The sequence below is a fragment of the Prionailurus bengalensis genome, chromosome D3 (assembly GCF_016509475.1).
Source record: "Prionailurus bengalensis isolate Pbe53 chromosome D3, Fcat_Pben_1.1_paternal_pri, whole genome shotgun sequence".
NCBI classification, from domain to species: domain Eukaryota; kingdom Metazoa; phylum Chordata; class Mammalia; order Carnivora; family Felidae; genus Prionailurus; species Prionailurus bengalensis.
Genome location: NC_057356.1, coordinates 21,679,490 through 21,698,282, shown reverse-complemented (window position 1 = coordinate 21,698,282; position 18,793 = coordinate 21,679,490). Strand labels below are relative to the sequence as shown.

At 42.7% G+C, this 18,793-nt stretch overlaps 1 protein-coding gene across 2 annotated transcripts in view; it reads left to right on the top strand.

Moving 5' to 3' along the window:
* The window catches only part of LIMK2 (LIM domain kinase 2), a 60,119-nt gene that overhangs the window by 1,549 nt on the left and 39,777 nt on the right, over positions 1 to 18,793 (top strand). Inside the window, exon 2 of one of the 2 annotated variants that reach the window (XM_043559218.1) lies at positions 10,082 to 10,181. The exons of the other annotated variant lie outside the window; for it this stretch is intronic. Within the exon in view, the coding sequence (XP_043415153.1) occupies positions 10,082 to 10,181 (100 nt within the window). The remainder of the gene's footprint in view (positions 1 to 10,081; positions 10,182 to 18,793) is intronic. 2 annotated transcript variants of the gene reach the window in all.

The window sequence follows — 18,793 nt, the reverse complement described above, 5'->3', positions numbered from 1 at the left end:
GGGAATGGTGGAGGAGGGAGGCTGTCTTGGATATCTGCCCCCATTTCCTGGCTTTCAGCCTGTGGACAGTCACTTCCTCCATCCTGAATACAAGGACCAGGCCACCAGTGGGTCATTTCCTTACCATGGAAGCTTGGGATTTTTCTCGTCATTCTGGATAATAGGCTTCTGGAGAAGACTAGGAGTAAAAATGTTCCCTGTCCCTTTCTCTCTGATTTTTTTTTTTTAAGCTTCCAGAGTTTTTCAGTTCAAATGATTTCCAGTGACTTTTTTTCTAACCTCCATGTATGTCAGTTACCTGTCTCGAACCTTGATTCTCAGAAACTTGTAAAAGATCTTAGAGTGCAATAAGTGTTTATTAGATTTCTCTGAGTGAACCAAAAAGCTTTGTAGAGGCATTAAAGTGTCTAGGTGTATTAGTTTAGACATTTGTCCATAAGAATATCTGTGGGATACTTTTGTGCTTATGCAAGCACTGAGTAGTATAATGATGAACAAAATGGATACAGTCCTTGCCTTTGTGGTGGATACAGCCTTAGAGACGGATAGTAAATAATTGAGGTAGTAATAGAAATAAATGCTATAATAATTTGAGATAAACAGTGGAAGTAAGTGCTGTAAGAGTACGCCAGGGGTGAGGAGAGTGGCAAGAAGACACTTTTCCTTTAAAAAGCAAGCTTATGCTGATCCTTGAGAATAAGTAGAGAGTAAGTCCAGCAAAGAAAGGGCAAAGAACATTCCAGGTAGATGGAGCAGCATTAAAAGGTGCCTATGAAGAGCTGTGAGTAGGCCAATATGTCTTTTTTTATGGATGGGGAGACTAAGGCTCAGAAATGACTTGTTCAAGGTTGTACAGCCAAGTAAGTGGCGGTGATGGGAATTCATATTTTCCAACTTCAAATTCAGTGCTTTATCCTCTCACAAACACCAGAATTCTTTATTATCACAAACATTAGAATGAGATTATCCTGTGGAGTCAGAAGGAAGTGGGGCTTAAACTTTTACTTGTTCTGTCCGAACTGTTCCAAGACAACTCAGATTCCTGTGTAACGGGAGAATCAACAACAAAGAAACCAAATATTTACTGAGTACTGTGATGTCTAAGGCACTGGGCTGGGCCAAGTTTTACCTCTTATAAATTTTAACAGATGCTAGAGCCAGGAGAGACTTGATAATGTTACTCTCCTTGTTTCATGTATGAAGAAACTGAGGCCCAGGGAGAAAAATGGATTTGTCTAGGGTCACGCAACTAATGGTAGAGTCAGGACTAAACTAGGATTTCTCCTCCAGTGCTCTTTCCAATTTTCCAGGCTACTTGAGACATAGCACATAATAAGTCCTTAATAAATATTTGTAGAAATGAATAATATGTGGTTTGTGCCTTTGAGAAATTCACTGTCAGTTGAGAGTAATTAAGAAAAAAATGGGCAAATCAGGACAAATTTTTAGAAGGCCTGTGTGTGATAACATTATGGAATTTAAAAGATGTTGGAGAACTCTATTCATGCATCCATTCCACAAATATATATTGAGTTCATATTACGTGCCAGGCACTTCTAGGCCCTGGGGGAAACAAAACAGACCAAATCCCTTCCCTAACAGAGTATGTGTATGTGGTTTTTTTTTTTTTGTTTTTTTTTTTTTTTAGTATTTATTTATTTTGGGGAGAGTGCAAGTGGTGGAGGGGCAGAGAGAGAGGTGGACAGAGGATCTGATGTGGGCTCTGAGCTGACTGGCTGACAGCAGCAAGCCCAGTGTGGGGGTCTAAATCACTAATGGAACTGTGAGATCACAACCTGAGCCGAAGTGGGACACTCAACCAACTAAGCCATCAACGTACCCCTCAGAGTGTGTATTTTGATGGAAGTGATAGACAGTATGTAAATTTGAGTATCAAATATCAGGGATAAATGCTCTGAAGAGAAATAAAGTAGGATAAAGTCATAGGAACAGTTGGAGGTCAGGGAAGGGTAGCCTCCCTGATTAATGACATCGAAGCAGAGAAATGAAGGAAGGGAGTAAGCCATTTGGATATCTGAGGGAAGAACATTTAAGGTGTCGGGAATAGAAGGGAATGAGCAAAGGCCCTGAGCCCGGAATGTACTTGGCATGTTTGAACAACAGCAAGGTGTCCAGGGTGGCTACCAGATTTGGTCAGGAGATACTTCTAGGAGGTAAAATTTGAGAAGTCTTGGGTAGATTAAAAGTGGTGGGGGTGAGGGTGCAGTATGATATCCTGGTAGGGAAGAAACTGGAAGTAGGAAGCATAGCTGGGCAAGTTTCAAGGTTCTCACAAGGGATGGTGAATTGATATGGGTGATAGAGGCAAGAATGGAGAAATGGGGCAGTTACAGGAAGTGAAAGATAAAGCTGAGAGGGTAGGTAAAGCCAGACTGTGGAGGGTTTAATGCTAGATTTGTGGAATTTTTCAGACTACAGTAGAGACCATAGGTTTAGAGGCAGAGAACATGATGATGTGTGTATTTTGTGTGTATCAATTTGGCATTGGTGGGCATGATAGATTGGACAAGAGTAAGGAAGGCACCAATCTGGGGGTGATACAGTGGGCCCTGAGGTGAAGTGTTAGTGATAGGAATGGAGAAGAAGGCATTGACCACAGGAATTACCTGCAACCTGGAAGGGCTAGGGTTCAGGGGCATATTAGGAACGGATGCAGGATCAGTTTGTGTGTATGCAGGATCAGTTTGGCATTTCAGTGAGAGGACCTAGAGCTCTAGCATTCTCTTACAAGCCTATCTTCCTTCTCACTGTTGACTTTGTTTATATAGTAGCAACAATTAGACTCTTTTACCTATTAATCTATACCCAACAGTAGCTAGAACATGAAACCATTGCCGAGTTCTCTTAGAATATACTTTGATCATCCACCCTGGTATTCTATGTCAAGTCTTTCTGCCTATAATTTCCTTTTTCTAGGGAAGAAAATCTAAATATAAAGACATAGACTTTGGAGTTAGCAGACCTGTGGTCTAAACCCAAATCTAATACTTGTTAATTGAGCATTTCAATTTTCTCTTCATAAAATGGGAACAATAATAATCCTTCAATACTAGTCTTCATCTTATAGGATCTTTATATTTGATTAGTTCATGTTTGCATAGTGCTTAGAACACTACCAGGCACATTGTAAGGACTCAAAGTAGTTAATTTTTTTCCCCCTATCTTTGACAATGAGTAGAGAACTACTGTTTGGGAATGTATTAATTGGTTAACCAGTTCTCTGATAAGAAAATGCCTATTCATTCACAGCTAAGTAGACTTATGGTTGGAGGTGAGAACCTGAGTGCTGGAAAGCCACAGGAACCATCTGTCTCACTTGTTTCTCTACCAAGTATCCTATTACCCTACTAAGTTTGCCCTGCTCCCAGCAACTGGTTTGTCCCTCTCTGACGTGTTATTTCTGTACATATCCCCTTGTCTCTGTCACCCGCCTGAGTACTCACCAAGGGCCCCAGAAGTTCGTGACATAGTCTTTGTCTTGCACATGGGCACGTAGAAAAAATTTGCTGAATTTGTTTTGAAAATGTTCCCTTCAGATTTTAGAGGTTAGTGTAATTCAACTCAACCTTTTCCCTTGCCAACCCCCTAGATATACATGAAAGAAAGAAGAAAAGCTTTCAGTTGCCAACCAAGTGTCAGGCACTGCAGGAAGTATTTTCACATATATTTAGTTATTTCTCTTAATCCTCTTGGGAATCCTATAAGGTATAGATGGTTATTCTCTTTTTAAAGATTAAGGGAGACAAGCTCAGAGAGGTTAAATAATTTGCCCAAGGACACAGAACCAGGTTTCACACCTAGGTTACTCCAGCTCTTCTGGTTGACCCTTACTACTAAAGGGCAGATGGAAACAACAGCAAAAATCAATCTTCTGAGATGTCTGTGTATGTGCCTTAACCTGCAAAATGAGAGACCCTCATTTGGTGTCACTAACTCAGAGCTAGAAGAAATAATTTGATCCCACTTCTTATGAAAGAAGAATCTAAGGTTCAGAGAAGTCCAGAAAATCCTTTAAAAATCATGTCATATTTCTTCTATAGACACTCCCCTTGGTAATATTTGGAAGCTAGTGCAGAGGAAGAATCTTTGGGATATAGGGGAGAGTATCTAGAGGAACGTTAATCATACTGTTAGTCTTGTTGGTACTTACTTCATTAAAGGGTGATCTTTTCTCTCTTGGCTGCTCATCACCGGTTGCTGCCCTGCCCCTCTGCTTCCTGCTTTATCCTGGAACAAGTGGGATTTATACACCTGACCTGCCAGTACCCAGGGGGGCACAGCAGTTACCATCCTTGTTGTTTTGTGCTGCACTGAATTGGCTGGGTTTTGTTCCTTGTTCTCATTGTCTAGTGGAACATGAGAAGCATCAAAGATTTTTCTCAAATGAAAGGATAGGATCTGTGCATGTTGGTTCAGGTTAGGCTTTATGGTCTCATGAGCTTTCAGTACCTGGAAATTTCTCACCACTTTGAAGTCTGAAAAGGACTAGTTTGCAGAAACCCAGCTCTTAGACCAAGATTAAGGGGAATGTTAGTGTCTTGTGGGAAATGCACTGGCTGTGGGCTGGAGTACCAGGCTGAGCCCTTCCACTGAATAACTGTGTAGTCTTAAGCAAGTCCTAACTTGTCTAAGGCTGCATACAATAATAAAAATGCAACTGGTCTGGTAGTTTCAGAACTTGGGTTTGAGCCCCTCTCGGACCAGCTTTCTGATGGTTAGGCAACTTGACTCTCCTTCTTCAAGCCCATTTTTCTTTCAAAAAAATGAAAGGATTGGACTAGAGTAGATGATTTTTAAAGGCCCTTCCAGCCTTACCATCCTGTCATCCTAGTGCCTGCCCCAGTGAATTCACAGATTATTTGAGAATCACATCATCAGTTATTAAGTTGGGGGAGAGAAGCATATGTAAATTGATTTTATATATATATATTTTTAAACTGAATATATTTTGTACCAGGATTCAAAAGATCCTGAAGGTGAGAACCTTTGTAATGAACTATTTGTTGTAATTCTCACCCCCTTTGCATGGCACATTTACAACTTCTTAAAAGCAACAAATTCCAATAGTAATTGTGAAGGTACAGTTTTCTGATTATTAAACACTTACTAATGGCTCCTTATTGTTTTGAGGCTACTGGGGACATATACTTAATCAAACTCCCTTTCTGGCCTCTGACAATCAGTAGCCACTGTTGATAAGTCTGCAAATATGAGAGATAAACACTATGGAGGGAGAGAGTAAATGTCCTGGTACAATGAGGTATTTTCTGAGAGGAAATATTTCCCAGGCAGACTGGATTCTGGATGGGTCTTTCATTTGGCCTCACAGAAATTGCTAGGTCTTTGTATTATTATATTTCTCTTTCATTTCTTAGAATAAAGGTTGTAAGAGAGTTGGGTTGCCTGGCTGGCTCAGTCAGTGGAGCATGCAACTCTTGATCTCGGGGTTATGAGTTCAAGTCCCATATGGGTGTAGAGCCTACTTTAAAAAAAGTTGGGGGTGCCTGGGTGGTTCAGTTAAGTGTCCTATTCTTGATCTTGGCTCAGGTCTTGATCTCAGGGTTGTGAGTTCGAGTCCCACACTGGGCTCCACATTGGGTGTAGAGCCTACTTAAAAAAAAAAAAAAGATGCAAAAGGATCATCAACTTTCAGGGCTGTAGGGAGCTGAAGAAGCCAAGAGTATTCTTTTGAAGAGTATTTGGTTTTGAGAAGCTGAAGGTTCTGGGTGAATATTCTTGCTCAGGTACTCTAACTGAAAAACAGTGTGAATGCATAACAGATAACCTGAGGCCTGCACATCCACATGTGGCTTTACCCATAAGTAGTCATCCTGAGAACCTGAATACTTATTGAGTGGAATCATCCCTGCTGACCGTTGGAGCTTATCTTTGGAAATTACCTTCATAGTTGGCAGCTGGATCCAACATTTCAGTTGGATTTGCCACACAAAGAGTTTCTGTTCTGTACCAGGTTTTATGCTAGACCCTGGAGATTTGAAGATAATCAAGATGCAGTCTTTGTCCTTTAGAGCTGGGAGTTGGGATGGGGGACACAGAGAGGGTGGGACTGAAGGAAATAGAAACATAATGAACTATAATTACAAAACAAATGATGTAAAGCAGGTATAGACAAAATGGAACAAACAGTGTCTGCCTTTGGGGGACCATTAAAGAAGGATAGAAATTTGATTAAGGGAAAAGGCAGTAAAGTATCTTAAACACAGAATAGCTCAAGATGTGAATGCTAGGATGCAAGAACATAAATGTGAATGGCAGAAACAGAAAATAGATCAAGATGTGATTTAGAGCATCCCTTTGTTGCTGATGAGAGATAAAGGTTCTTTGGGGTCACCTTGTGGACGGCCATTCATTCCTTTAGTAAAAGTTTGTTGAAGGACTACAGTAGGCCAGGGACCTGTCTTGGTTCCCCTCATCCTTTGGAGCTGACAATAGCCAACTTTAATGATATGTGAGGACTTTGTTCCTACCTTAGGACCTTTGCACATGTCTTCTTTCCACTCCCATCTCCAGTGTTATCCTTCCCTCCTCCTCTCTGCCTGTTAATTTATGTCATCCTTTTGTTTTTAATGTTTTATTTATTTTTGAGAGAGAGAGAGAGAGAGACAGCATGAACAGGGGAGGGGCAGAGAGAGAGAGAATCCGAAGCAGGCTCCAGGCTCCAGGCTGCCATCACAGAGCCCAATATGGGACTCAAACTCATGAACTGGGAGATCATGACCTGAGCTGAAGTTGGATGCTTAACCGACTGAGCCACCCAGGCACCCCTCATATCCATCCTTTAGAGCTCAATTTAAAAAGTATTTCCTTAAGGAATGCTTGTTTGCTTTATCCCAACCCCATTTTCCTAGTTATGAACTTGATTTCTCCTTCATACCACTTGCCCCAATTATAATTAAAATAAGTATATTATTGTTTAATATCTATGTTGAATCTCTTTCTCATTTGCTGCTCTTTCCCCAGTATAGGGTTGGATACATAGTTGGCATAGAACAAATATTTGCTGAAAGAATGACTGAAGCGTGTCCATTGAATTTAGCAATAAGCAGTCACTTTGGCCCTTGGTGAGACAGTTTCAGAGAAATGGTGAGGGTGGAAGTCAGATTGCAACAGGTGGGAAGTGAGGAAATGAGAGCAGTGATGTGTAGACAGCTTTTTAATATGTGTGGCTGTGAAGGGGAAGAAGGGTGGTAGCTAGAGCAGAAAATGGAATCCAGATTTTTTTTTTTTAATGGGAAAGACTTGAACTAATTTAAATAATACTTGGAAGGAGCCAATGGGGAAGGGAGTAGTGGTAGAGATAATGGAAAGTGCACATCTTCTGAGAGGTGGGATAAGATGGAATCAATTACAGGAGTGCCATGCTAAACAATTGAGCCTTTTCTTCTGTGGACACTGGGGAGTCTGAGTGAGCCAGCTAAGACTGTGTGGTAGATAGGGAAAAGAAGCCAAAGACCTGAACTCAGGCTGTGGTGAAGGACAGGGAAGGATTAGAGAAACATTTGGAAGGTGGAACCAGGTGGGTATGAGAGAAGGGAGTAGGGGTCTTGATTTTGTGCTCCTGGAGCCTAGCACAAAGCAGGTTCTAAATAAGTGTTCATTCAGTGGCTTTGAGTTTCTCAAGACTGGGGAAAGGGCATGCTCTGGAGGGTGTGTCAATAACAAGTTACCTCAGATATCTTCATAGTGGAAAGTCCTGATCCTTTTTGAATTTTGTAAACAGCCAGAGGTCATCCAGGGCCAAAATGCTGAATTGTTGAGTAAGTGGGTGGTCAAGTTAGAGACCATTCCTTTCGGTTAAAAAGTAAAAATGAGAAATAAGATATGGCTTAGAATAATGAGACTTGCTGGGGGTAGGACACAGCAGTTCACAAACTGACTCTAAAAACCCTTCCATGCAAGAGTTCCAAAAATGTTTCAAATCTGTACCTCTATAAGTTGGAAGCGTCTGACTCTTGGTTTCAGCTCAGGTTATGATCTCATGGTTCATGAGTTCAAGCCCCACATCAAGCTCTGCACTGATGGTGTGGAGTCTGCTTGGGATTCTCTGTCTTCCCTCTCTCTCTCTCTCTCTCTGCCCCTACCCTGCTTGCTCTCTCTCCAAAGAAATAAATAAACTTAAAAAAAACAACAACAGCAAACTTGGAAGATTCATTTGGATGCCTGTCTTCATTGAAAACCTTCTCACTAATTCTTTGTCTCACCCACTGTCCATAACCCAATTTGAGTAAGTCTCTCAGACTTTGAACCTTGGACTTTGTGAGGATTATAGTGCACTCTCTGATTACTACCATCCAAAAAACCAAAAAGACCCCTCTTGAGAGTCTGAGAATTTTAATTTTTTTTAAACCTTTTATTTATTTTAGAGAGACAGAGTCCCAGTGGAAGAGGGGCTGAGAGAGGGACACAGACTCTGAAGCAGGCTCCAGGCTCTGAGCTGTCAGCACAGAGCCCAACACGGGGCTTGAACTCAAAACTTGAGATCATGACCTGAGCTGAAGTTGGACACTTAACCAACTGAGCCACCCAGGTGCCCTGAGAGTCTGAGAACTTTAGATTCAGGTGATGATGGCATATATGTCCTATCACTATGGAACTGGGGGAGAGGAGCAGGTGGGTCAAGGTTTTAAAGCCTTCTGCCAGCTTGTTTAACTTTCCTCTGGGGTATAAGGACAGCTGCCTGTGTGTTCTGGCTACCCCAGAATGCTGCTGAGCAATCTTGAAGTGTCTGGAGATGTGCATTGTCTATTCATGACCCCTGTGCCTGTGAAACAGGGTTCAGTGACTGTCACCGTGCCTGTGGCAGTCTGGAGTTACCCAGAGAGAACAAAGCTGCATACACGGAGTGTACAAGGGAGTCTTGTAACAACCTTGTCCTGCTTTCTAGGGCTGAGTCAGGTACCATAGCTTGATCTCAGCTGCCTTCTTTATTTCAAGAAGTTGGCATCTGAGCCACAGCAGAAGTATTGTGTTTTGTCCCTTTTGGAGGGACATGGATTTACTCTGTGTTATTGCCCATGCTAATCTCTCAGCCTATACAGCCTTTCTCCATCCTTTCTCAGCCCCTGGCAAATCTACTCCATCCTTCAAGGTTTAGCTCAAGTATTAGCTTCCTCTACAAAGATTTTTCTGACTCCCCTAAGTGGAATGAGCAGAAATTAACATGGTGGAGTATAAAGAGCATGCATGGGCTTTAGGATGAGTTGGGCCTGAGTTGGAATGCTAAATCTGTTGTGTGGCCTGTCACCCTCTAGCCCTAGGTTTGAGTTCTCCCACCCATTAAATGAATTTAATACCTCTTTCACAGGATTGTTTTGAGAATTAAATGCAATTGGGTCTGTGAAAGCAGCTAGTACAAGGCTTGGTATATAGGAGGTGTTCATTAAATGTTCTTTCCCTTCTATACCCATAATTTCTCCTAACTAAAATAGCACTTTGCTTCTACTAAGGGAAAATTATAATGTGGAAGAAGGGTTCTTTTTCAGTGGATTTGCTCCTTGAAGAACAGAGATGATGTTATCCAGCAGTCTCCATCATAGAGCTTGGAGAGAGGACCCATGGGTCTGACAAGAGGACCTATGATGTTGGTTGAATGAATGAGCTCCTGGACTCAGTGATGGAATAGGAAAAGGGAATAACATGTTTAACCCAGAGAAGTTTTTGTGGGTGCTGGTTGAGAACAGTCATAGGAAGTCAAAAGAAAGAGACCTTGTTCATTTAATCTACTCAGAACTATAATAAGCAAGGGCTGAAAGTTCTAGGAAAAGGCAGGTTTTGTGGAAAAAGGAATAATCAGAACCATTTCTAAAAAATGGAATGAGACTTACTTTTGAGGTCATGAATTCCCTGTCCCTGGGGAGATGAGCAAGCTGGATAAGTGCTTACCAAAGATCTTGTGGAGGCAGGAATTGTGTATTTAGCAGAGCACTGGACCACCCTTTCAATATAAGTCTGTTGACTCAGTCTTATTTTGCATGGTAGGAATCCCGTCCCTGTGCCGCCTGCTACTTTGGGCCTCTGAACCTCCTGGTTTTGTGTGTAGGTGAAGATGCCTGGAGGTGTCGGGGCTGTGGGGACCACGTTGCTCCAAGCCAGAGGTGGTACAGGACTGTCAACGAAGCCTGGCACAGCTCTTGCTTCCGGTAAGTGGGTCTGTCCTCCTGTCTTTGCCAGCCACTACTTCGTGTTCTGGAAAATACAAAAACAAGCTTCTGACTTGAGAGTTTCCATTTTGGTATGGGTTGAGAGGACAGGGAAGAATGTGCCAAGGAAGAGCACATGAACAAATGGAAGAGCCACATGTGGGCAAGGTACAGCTAGAAATGGGGTAGGGGGGTTGGAGCAGCCTTTTCCAGGGTATCCCAGCACCTTCACTTTACAGATGAGGAAACTGAGGCCCAGAAAGAATGACTTTCCCACAGCTACACTACTGATGACGCAGGTGCCTCAAGGGTTGTTCTTGAGTGCAGTTGGCAGAGCCAGCTCTTCACCACAGGATGCCTCCCTAGTTTCCTGCTTTTTGTTATTTAATTTTATTATAGCTCTGAGATTGTTGTTTGAAGGCAGCCCAGTTTCTTGAAAATAACAGAGACTTTAAAGTCAGATTTGTTCCTGTTGTCTGAGGCTCAGTTTCCTCATCGGGAAAACACGGATGTTAAAAATTTATCTCATAGATTTGTTAAGATAGAATGAAATCATATATGCCAAGGGCCTAGCACATGGTAGGCACCCACTGAATGGTTATTTCTTTCCCCTGTGAGATTGGAATCTTCAAGAGTGGGAGCTTGTCTGCATTCTCCAGAACATAAAACAGTGCCTGGCCTACAGTCATTCCACATCGGAGGCTGGGTGGGCATGTGTGCCCTCATGGTCTGAAGTGGTGGGGCTGTTGCTCACATCCTGAGAATGAGACAGACTGTAGACAGGCACCATGTGCTATAGATTCCAACTCCCACACACAGCTCTTGTTGCAAAGCATCCCCCGTGCTGATATCAAGTAATTTAATTGACCTTTAAGCACTTGCCTCCACCCGGGAACTATGTGGGGGGTTGGCCTGGAGAGCTCTGGCCTCTGGAAGAGTTGGAGAGGAACTAGCATTTTTTCTGCCCTTTCAGCTCTAATTCAGAGAGCTCTCCAGTCTTCTCTGTGGATCTAATTGCCTTGGTTCTTCCTTTTACCCTCAAGGAAGTTGATTCTACCTTTACTTACTACCTTTATTTAGTAAGGATTAGAGCAGAATATCGGAGCTATAAGGGGACCCTACAGATAAAACCTTTGGCTACCACTTTCATTTAGAGCTGAAGCTAATCCTGATGAATTCCCAGGCTGAGGCTCACCTTGGCACCTAACCCATAGGGTCATATTTATCCCTGCTATTTTCCTATTTGTGTTAATATTTTCCATCCAAAATAAGCAGGACAGGGTAGAAGAAGCTAATTTTTTGAATTTCTGGATTCTCTTAACACTAGAGAACTTCAGAACCAGAAGGGAACCACACACCTATTGTGTGACATAACCCCTTCATATCACAGTTGAGAGGCCTGAAACCAAAAAGACAAAAAGAGGTACAGAGACAGGTCATGGATGGTCAGAGCTGACCTCAGTACTGAATTCTTGCATCAAGTGTGGGTCTGGTCAGATGCTAGCTTGTTAGGGAACATATTTGTGTGCATGTTGTGTGTGTGTCAGAGTGGGGGGCAGAGAGAAATATATGTGTAGAGAGAAAGAAGTAAGGCACGTTAACATGGTGGATGAGTGCAGGCTCTAGAAGGAGGCTGTCTGGTTTCAAATCCTGGCTTTGCAATTTATTAACTGTCCTTGGGTTGACTGCCTTGAGCTTTAGGCATCTCATCTATAAAATGGGGATAAGTACTCATCCCACAGGCTATCACAATTAAATGTAATAACCTAGATAAACTGTTCAGCATAACACCTGACACATAGAATACCCATAATAATCCATAGCTGTCACTTTATATTATATTGTGAATGTGTGTCTATATACACCTATGTGCATGGATTTATTTCTCTTGTTACACACCTCTTGGTCTTCTAATGTAGAGCCTCAGGGATTAAAGTTAACTTTGAACTACCTTGGCACAGTTACACCAAAGATCATGCCTGTGGGGGAAGTAGAACATCTGGAATAGGAGACCTATTTATAGTTTTGTCTCAAGGACATAATCTCTCTAATCCAGCTTTATTTAAGGAGCACATTTCCTGATTCCTGAGCTTTCTCACGAAAACTGGATGACATGAAGTCCTTGGATGGAGCCTGGTAATTTGCCCTGGAGAGACTGGCTTCTTTGGAGCCAACTGACTTTTGTCCAGTTTGGAGGAAGATCTTCAGGGCTGAGAAGGACTGTATTTGTTTGACCCCAGAAATAACCTGGTTGTAAGGACCATGAGGCATCAGCCTGAATGGTCTTTGAAATTTTCTTTCATCCTAGCTCATCTGTGATTCTCTGATGAATTCAGAGTGTCTGGGCACAGGTCTGCTGAAAATAGGACCCTCCCTCCATGCTACCCAAAGAAATTCATTTTTCGTGATTCCCTTCCAGCCTTGTTCTTACCCAGTTGAGTTAGTTACAATAAAGGAAATGACTTTTCTTTTCCCTTTCCCCCACACCTTTGTTTTCCTAGTCACAGGGTGGAGCTGGATATTCAATGAAGAAATTACTGGGGTGTGGCCCAAACTCTCCTCCCTTCTCCTTCTCCTTACATTACCCCATCCCCCGCATCTGCAGCCACATCCGTAATCCTATCTCTGATAGCCTTCCGCCAGATTCTCAGGTGCCCCGGACAATAGGAAGCCACTGAAGGCTGGAACTTGGGACTGTACAGCAGAGGCCAGCTGACAAACCTCCTGGAAGTAGCCTAGTCTGTAACTGTGCTGGTACAGTTGGGTGCCTGGCCAGGATCCTTCTGATCCCTGGATACTTGGCTGACCAGCCCTCCTGCTTCCTCTCTTCACCCTTCCCAACAGGCCTATTTGGACTCTGTGTACCCCTGGCAATGCCATTGGTTCTAGAGTTGGGGCCATTCTCTCTGAAGCTCTCTGAAACTGGCTTCCCTCTCCATGGGGGAGGCCAGGAAAACAGCCAGACTACATGTTGTTTTTAGCTGAGGTCAAGTATGGAGCTGGCATGTTGTATAATGACTTGGCATGTTGGCAAACCTAAGAACCTTGACAAGCTTTCTGATGATTGTCCTTTCACCCTCATCAGAAGTGTTTAGCCAAGGAGGAGGGGTTGTGGGAAGAGGAAAAACTGCCTCTATTAATTAGTCTTTATTGTCCTTACTTGGGACTCTCTGACTTGACCTGGTTCCTAATAGCATTGTCAGAAGGAAAAACCCACCATCCTGAAGGCTCCTGGGAACTCTTCAAGGCCTCCTTTCTTGGGATCATGAACAGACTCTGAGCTTTCTCTTTTGAGAAGGGATTTCTTTTTTTATGTTATGTTATGTTATGTTATGTTATGTTATGTTATGTTATGTTATGTTATTTTTAACATTTATTGTTGAGACACAGAGAGACACAGAGCGTGAGCAGGGGAGGGGTAGAGAGAGGGGGAGACACAGAATCTGAAGTAGGCCACAGGCTCTGAGCTATCAGCACAGAACCCGACGCGGAGCTCGAACTCACAAACTACGAGATCATGACCTGAGCTGAAGTCAGTCGCTCAACCAACTGAACCACCCAGGCTCCCCTTGAGAAGTGATTTCTAATGCCTATGTTCTGGAAAAGGAATAATACAGATAGAAAGCTGTTGTCACTTCATCAGGCAACAGACCATTTCCGCTAAATTTGTGATTCCAGGAAAGGCCGGTGAAGAAATTTACACGTAGCCACCAGAGACTGTGGTGTAATGGGCTGGGTGACGACAGGGTAATCCTCTGTGATGCTGCAAGCCATGCTCATTTTCTTACCTACACCCCCATCTAAACAAGCATGGTGCATCATAATTATAGTAAGAACTACCATTTTTTGAGTGTTTACTATGTGCCAGACACTGTCCTAAGCATTTCACATTTGTATCATCTAACTTAATTCTTATAACAACCTAATAACTGTAGTACTGGTCATACATATTTTACAAATAGGGAAATGAAAGTTACTTGCTCACAGTCATAGAGCTAGTAAGTAGCATAGCTGAGATTTGAACCCAGGTGTTCTGACTCCTTGCTTACAAGAATGAATCTCTTTACATTCCTGAATATGGTCAGATTGTTTAACCTCCCTGAGGCTCAGTTTCCTCTTCTGTAGCTTCAGAGTAAAAACACTCACCCTGCTTGCCACACACAGGTGGTGTCAGATAACACTGAAGGGTATTGATTCAAAAGCTTTATGAACTCTCAAATGTCAACAAAAGTGCCGATACATTTCTCCTGGGTCTCTGGCTCCTGCTGGGGGAGTCCGTGGAGCAACCCTGCCATCTGCTGTTGTAATGTTGATGTTGCTGCCGCATTTACTGACCCAAGCCTTTGATTCTAGTTGGCTTATTTGTCTACTTTATCTCTAAGGAAAGGGCCAGCCAGCAACTCATTAAGGCTGGCAGTTAAACGGACTAGGGCTTGCCTGACAGAGGACAAACAGCTGGGCCTTCCTCTGCCCCCACAAACAACTCCAGCGTGAACACGGAGTGGGACTTCTAGTATATAGCAGCAGTATGTTACCTTCAGCATGCCTTAATACTGCTCTGTTCTTTGGGAAGAGAGAACTAAGATCCCAGAGAAGCCCCACAGCTGCTGTCTGGGGCAGAGATGAAGAGGGGTAGGGTGGAGCCAGTAATGGAAGACAGATATTTATTAAGCATTGTATTGAGAATTTCACTTAGATTATCTGATTCAACCCTCACAGTAACTCTACAACTGCATTTTACACAAAAACAGGAAGGTCCAGAAAGGTAGAGGAACTTTCTCAGGGTCACCCAGAGCTAACATTTGAACTCAGGTCTCCCTGACTCTGAAGAGGGTCTTCTCTCCACTAGGACTCCCCAGAAAGAATAGTAGACTTAGAGTCGGAAGAGCTGAATTTGGGTCTTAGCTGAGCCAGGCTGGCTGTAACTGTGGGCAAGTTCCTTTGCCACTGTGAACTTCAATTCCTCATCTATGAGATATAGTAAAAGTAATCCACCTCATGAACTTGTTGTGAGGATCAAGGAGGTAATGGATAAGAAGGCACTCTGAGGGGCACCTGAGTGGCTCAGTTGGTTAAGCATCTGACTCTTGATTTCAGCTCAGGTCAGGATCTCACAAAAGAAAGCACTCTGAAAACATGAGGATGGTGTAATGTGAAGGGTTAGCAGTGAGCAGCACATGGGAATTTTGTGCTGCTTACGTTACCAGTTCACGTATAATTTTGAGCATCATTTGCTATATCAAAGGCACCAAATTAGATGCTGTTGGGGATACAGATTTAACATACTGGCCTGGTCTCCTAACTGGCTCCCTCAGACAGCTGAAAAACGGTAATAATGTGGAGCAGTCCTAATAGTGGGCTCTAATGTGACTTCTATTCTCATTCCCCTGAAACAGTGTTCCCTTAGTAACTTTCCAGGGGACAGCCACATCAGTCCATCCACTGGCCGCTGTTCAGTCTTCATCTTGTATGACCTTCCAAGTTACACTAGAGGTTAGTAGAGAAAAGTGAACAAGATTTTGGAGTCAACCTGTTTGAGTTTCCATCCCAGTTTCTCTTGAGTCAGCTGACCTTGAGTTTCTTTCCACAGTTTCCTCATCTATAAAAGGGGAAGTAAAATGCTTCCCACCTGAAAAGGTTGTTGTGCAGCATTAAATTTGATCATGTATTCAAAGCCCTTAGCACAGTGCCTGGCCATAATTAGGACTTAATAGATGTTAGCATTTATTAATTTATTATTATGTCAGTATTTTTGTCACTCTTGAAACATTCTCTTCCCTCGACTTCCATGACATTCCATACTCTCCTGCTTTCCCCCCCCCCCCCCGCCCCCTTTTCTGGTCATTCCAGTTTACTTATCCTCTATTTAACTCTGAAATGTTGCTGTTCCTCCAGGCACACTCTCTGTTTCTCCCTAGGCAATCTCACCCACACCCATGGCTTCCTCCACACACTGATGACTCCAAAGTTTGTATCTACAATCCAAACCTTTCCACTGGGCTCTTGTCCTGTCTATCCTACTATGAACCTCTCCTGCCCATTTGAATGTCTTCCAGGCATCCCAGATCCAGCTGGACTTTCATTCTTCCTCCCCAAATTAGCTTCTCTTCAGTATAACCTGTCTCATTGAATGGCATGACCATCCACCCCACTGCCTAAGCCAGAACCTGGAAGTGCTTCTTGATACCTCTTCTCTCTCATCCAATATCCACACCTGTCAGTTTTATCTCCAGGTTATATTTTGAATGCGTCCATTTCTTTCCATTTCTCCTACCACCACCCTATTCCAGGCTATTATTGTCTCTCACCTGGGTGACTAAAGTAGCCTTCTAACTGCATAGTCACTTGCACCACCCAATCCATTCTCCACAGAGCAGCCAGAATGAGTGACCTTAAAAAAAAAATCTGAGCACGTCACACTGTCATCTCTCCATCCTTATATGCATCCATGATTTTGCAGTGCTCTTGGATAAAAACCAGTCCCTAATGTGGCCTACAGAGCCCCTCGTGGCCTGGCCTCTCCCCATAGCCTCCTGCTCACTCTACTTCAGTCTCACTGCTCCTCCTCACAGGATCCAAAACACACCCCGCTTCCTTCTGACAGCCTCCTGTTCCCACTGTTCTCTCTGCCTGGAATGCCCCCTCACTCTCTTTTGGCCTAATTAACTCTTGCTCATCCTTCAGATCTTTACCTGAATGTCTCAAAGAAATAGTTATAGAATAGGTCATGACCCCCTGTTTTATGCTTTCATAGACCTTCCCTTTGATGCTTTTTTTTGTGGTTTTAATTTTACGTTTATTCATTTGATCATCTCCTTAATAACATCCTGAGACCTCTAATATTCTGTAAGTATAACCTGATCACGGACCATGGGACATTTTGCCCTTCATTGTGTCACCACTGAGCACATCATTGGCATGTGAGGGATATTTGTTGAATGAGTTGCCAGGGTGGCCAAGAGACATGATGTAAGCAAGGCCTTTCCCTGCCCTTCCTCTTCCCCACATCCTTTCCTTAGCAGCCACTGTGTCTGCAGTTACTGTAAGTGGCAGAGAGGAATTGGTTCTAGACATTGGGTTGTTTTGGAAAGTTGCCTGCGATGTTGAAGTGAGAAGTTAAAGCTTTGTCTTCTGCCCCCAAAGGAGCCAGAGATGATGACCCAGGAATCCTGTTCAGCAGCAGGTCTTGAGCTGTGCTTCTTTGTAGGTACCAGCCAGACAGGAACAAATTGTGAAGAGAAAGGCAGTAGAGGGAAGAAAGAGCCCAACTACTCTAGACGAAACTAATTATGAATTGAAATCTGACAAGTTTCAGTTCTAATTGTAAGTTTTTTTATTTTTTAAATTTTATAAATCTTTGAAAGATGATATTAGCTAAAGATGTACGTTAGGTTTAGAGTGGAAAAAATGGAATATTTACATAATATCTTTTACTTATGGGTGATTTGGGGCAGGGAGGGGGTGAATAGGTTGGTGATTCCCCAAGAAGTTGGAAATGAAGTTTGTCATCTGGGGGGTTAAACTAGTCAGATCTACATGTAATAGGAACAGTATCATGTGGTAGTTAAGAGCACAGACTCAAGAACCAGATTGCTTGGGTTCGAATCCTGATTCTGTCATTTATTGCTTGTGTACATTGGGCAAGTTACTTACCCTTTTTGTGCTTCATTTCCTCATCTGTAAAACGAAGATACTAACCTTTTGTCTAGTTCCTAATATTATTATGAGGGGTAAAAAATGAAGTCCTGTGTAGTATTGGGTAAGAACAGGGCTTCACGTGCAGTGAGCACTCATGAGTATTAGCCATTTATTATTAGCTACTAGGGAGCCAAATGTCTCCCAGAGCAGAATAATATGTGAATTGGTGATTGTTATATGTCTGAAGAAGTAATTAATTTTTTTTCAATTAAAAATTATTTTATTCAGGGTGCCTTGGTGGCTCAGCTGGTTAGGCATCCAACTTCAGCTCAGGTCATGATCCTATGGTTTGTGAGTTCAAGCCCTGCATCAGGCTCTGTGCTGATAACTCAGAGCCTAGAGCCTGCTGTGGACTGTGTCTCCCTCTCTGTCTGCCCCTCCCCAACTCACACTCTGTCTCTCTCTGTCTGTCTGTATCTCTCTCTTTCTCTCTCTCTCTCAAAAATAAATTAATAGTTAAAAAAATATATTGTACTAAACTGGGGCAGCCACTCTGGAAAACAGTATGGAGGTTCCTCAAAAAGTTAAAAATAGAACTACCCTATGACCCAGCAATTACACTACTAGGTATTTACCCTAAGTATACAAAAGTACTGATTTGGAGGAGCATATGCACCCTGATGTTTACAGCGGCAGTATCAATAGTAGCCAAATTATGGAAAGAACCCAAATGTCATCAACTGATGAATGGATAAAGAAGTTGTGGTATATACACAATGGAATGTTACTCGGCTATCAAAAGAATGAAATCTTGCCATTTGCAACCATGTGGATAAAGCTAGAGTATATTATGCTAAGTGAAATAAGTAGGTCAGAGAAAAACAAATACTATGATTTCACTCGTGAAATTTAAGAAACAAATGAATATAGGGGAAGCAAGAAAATAACAGAGAGGAAGGCAAATGATGAGACTC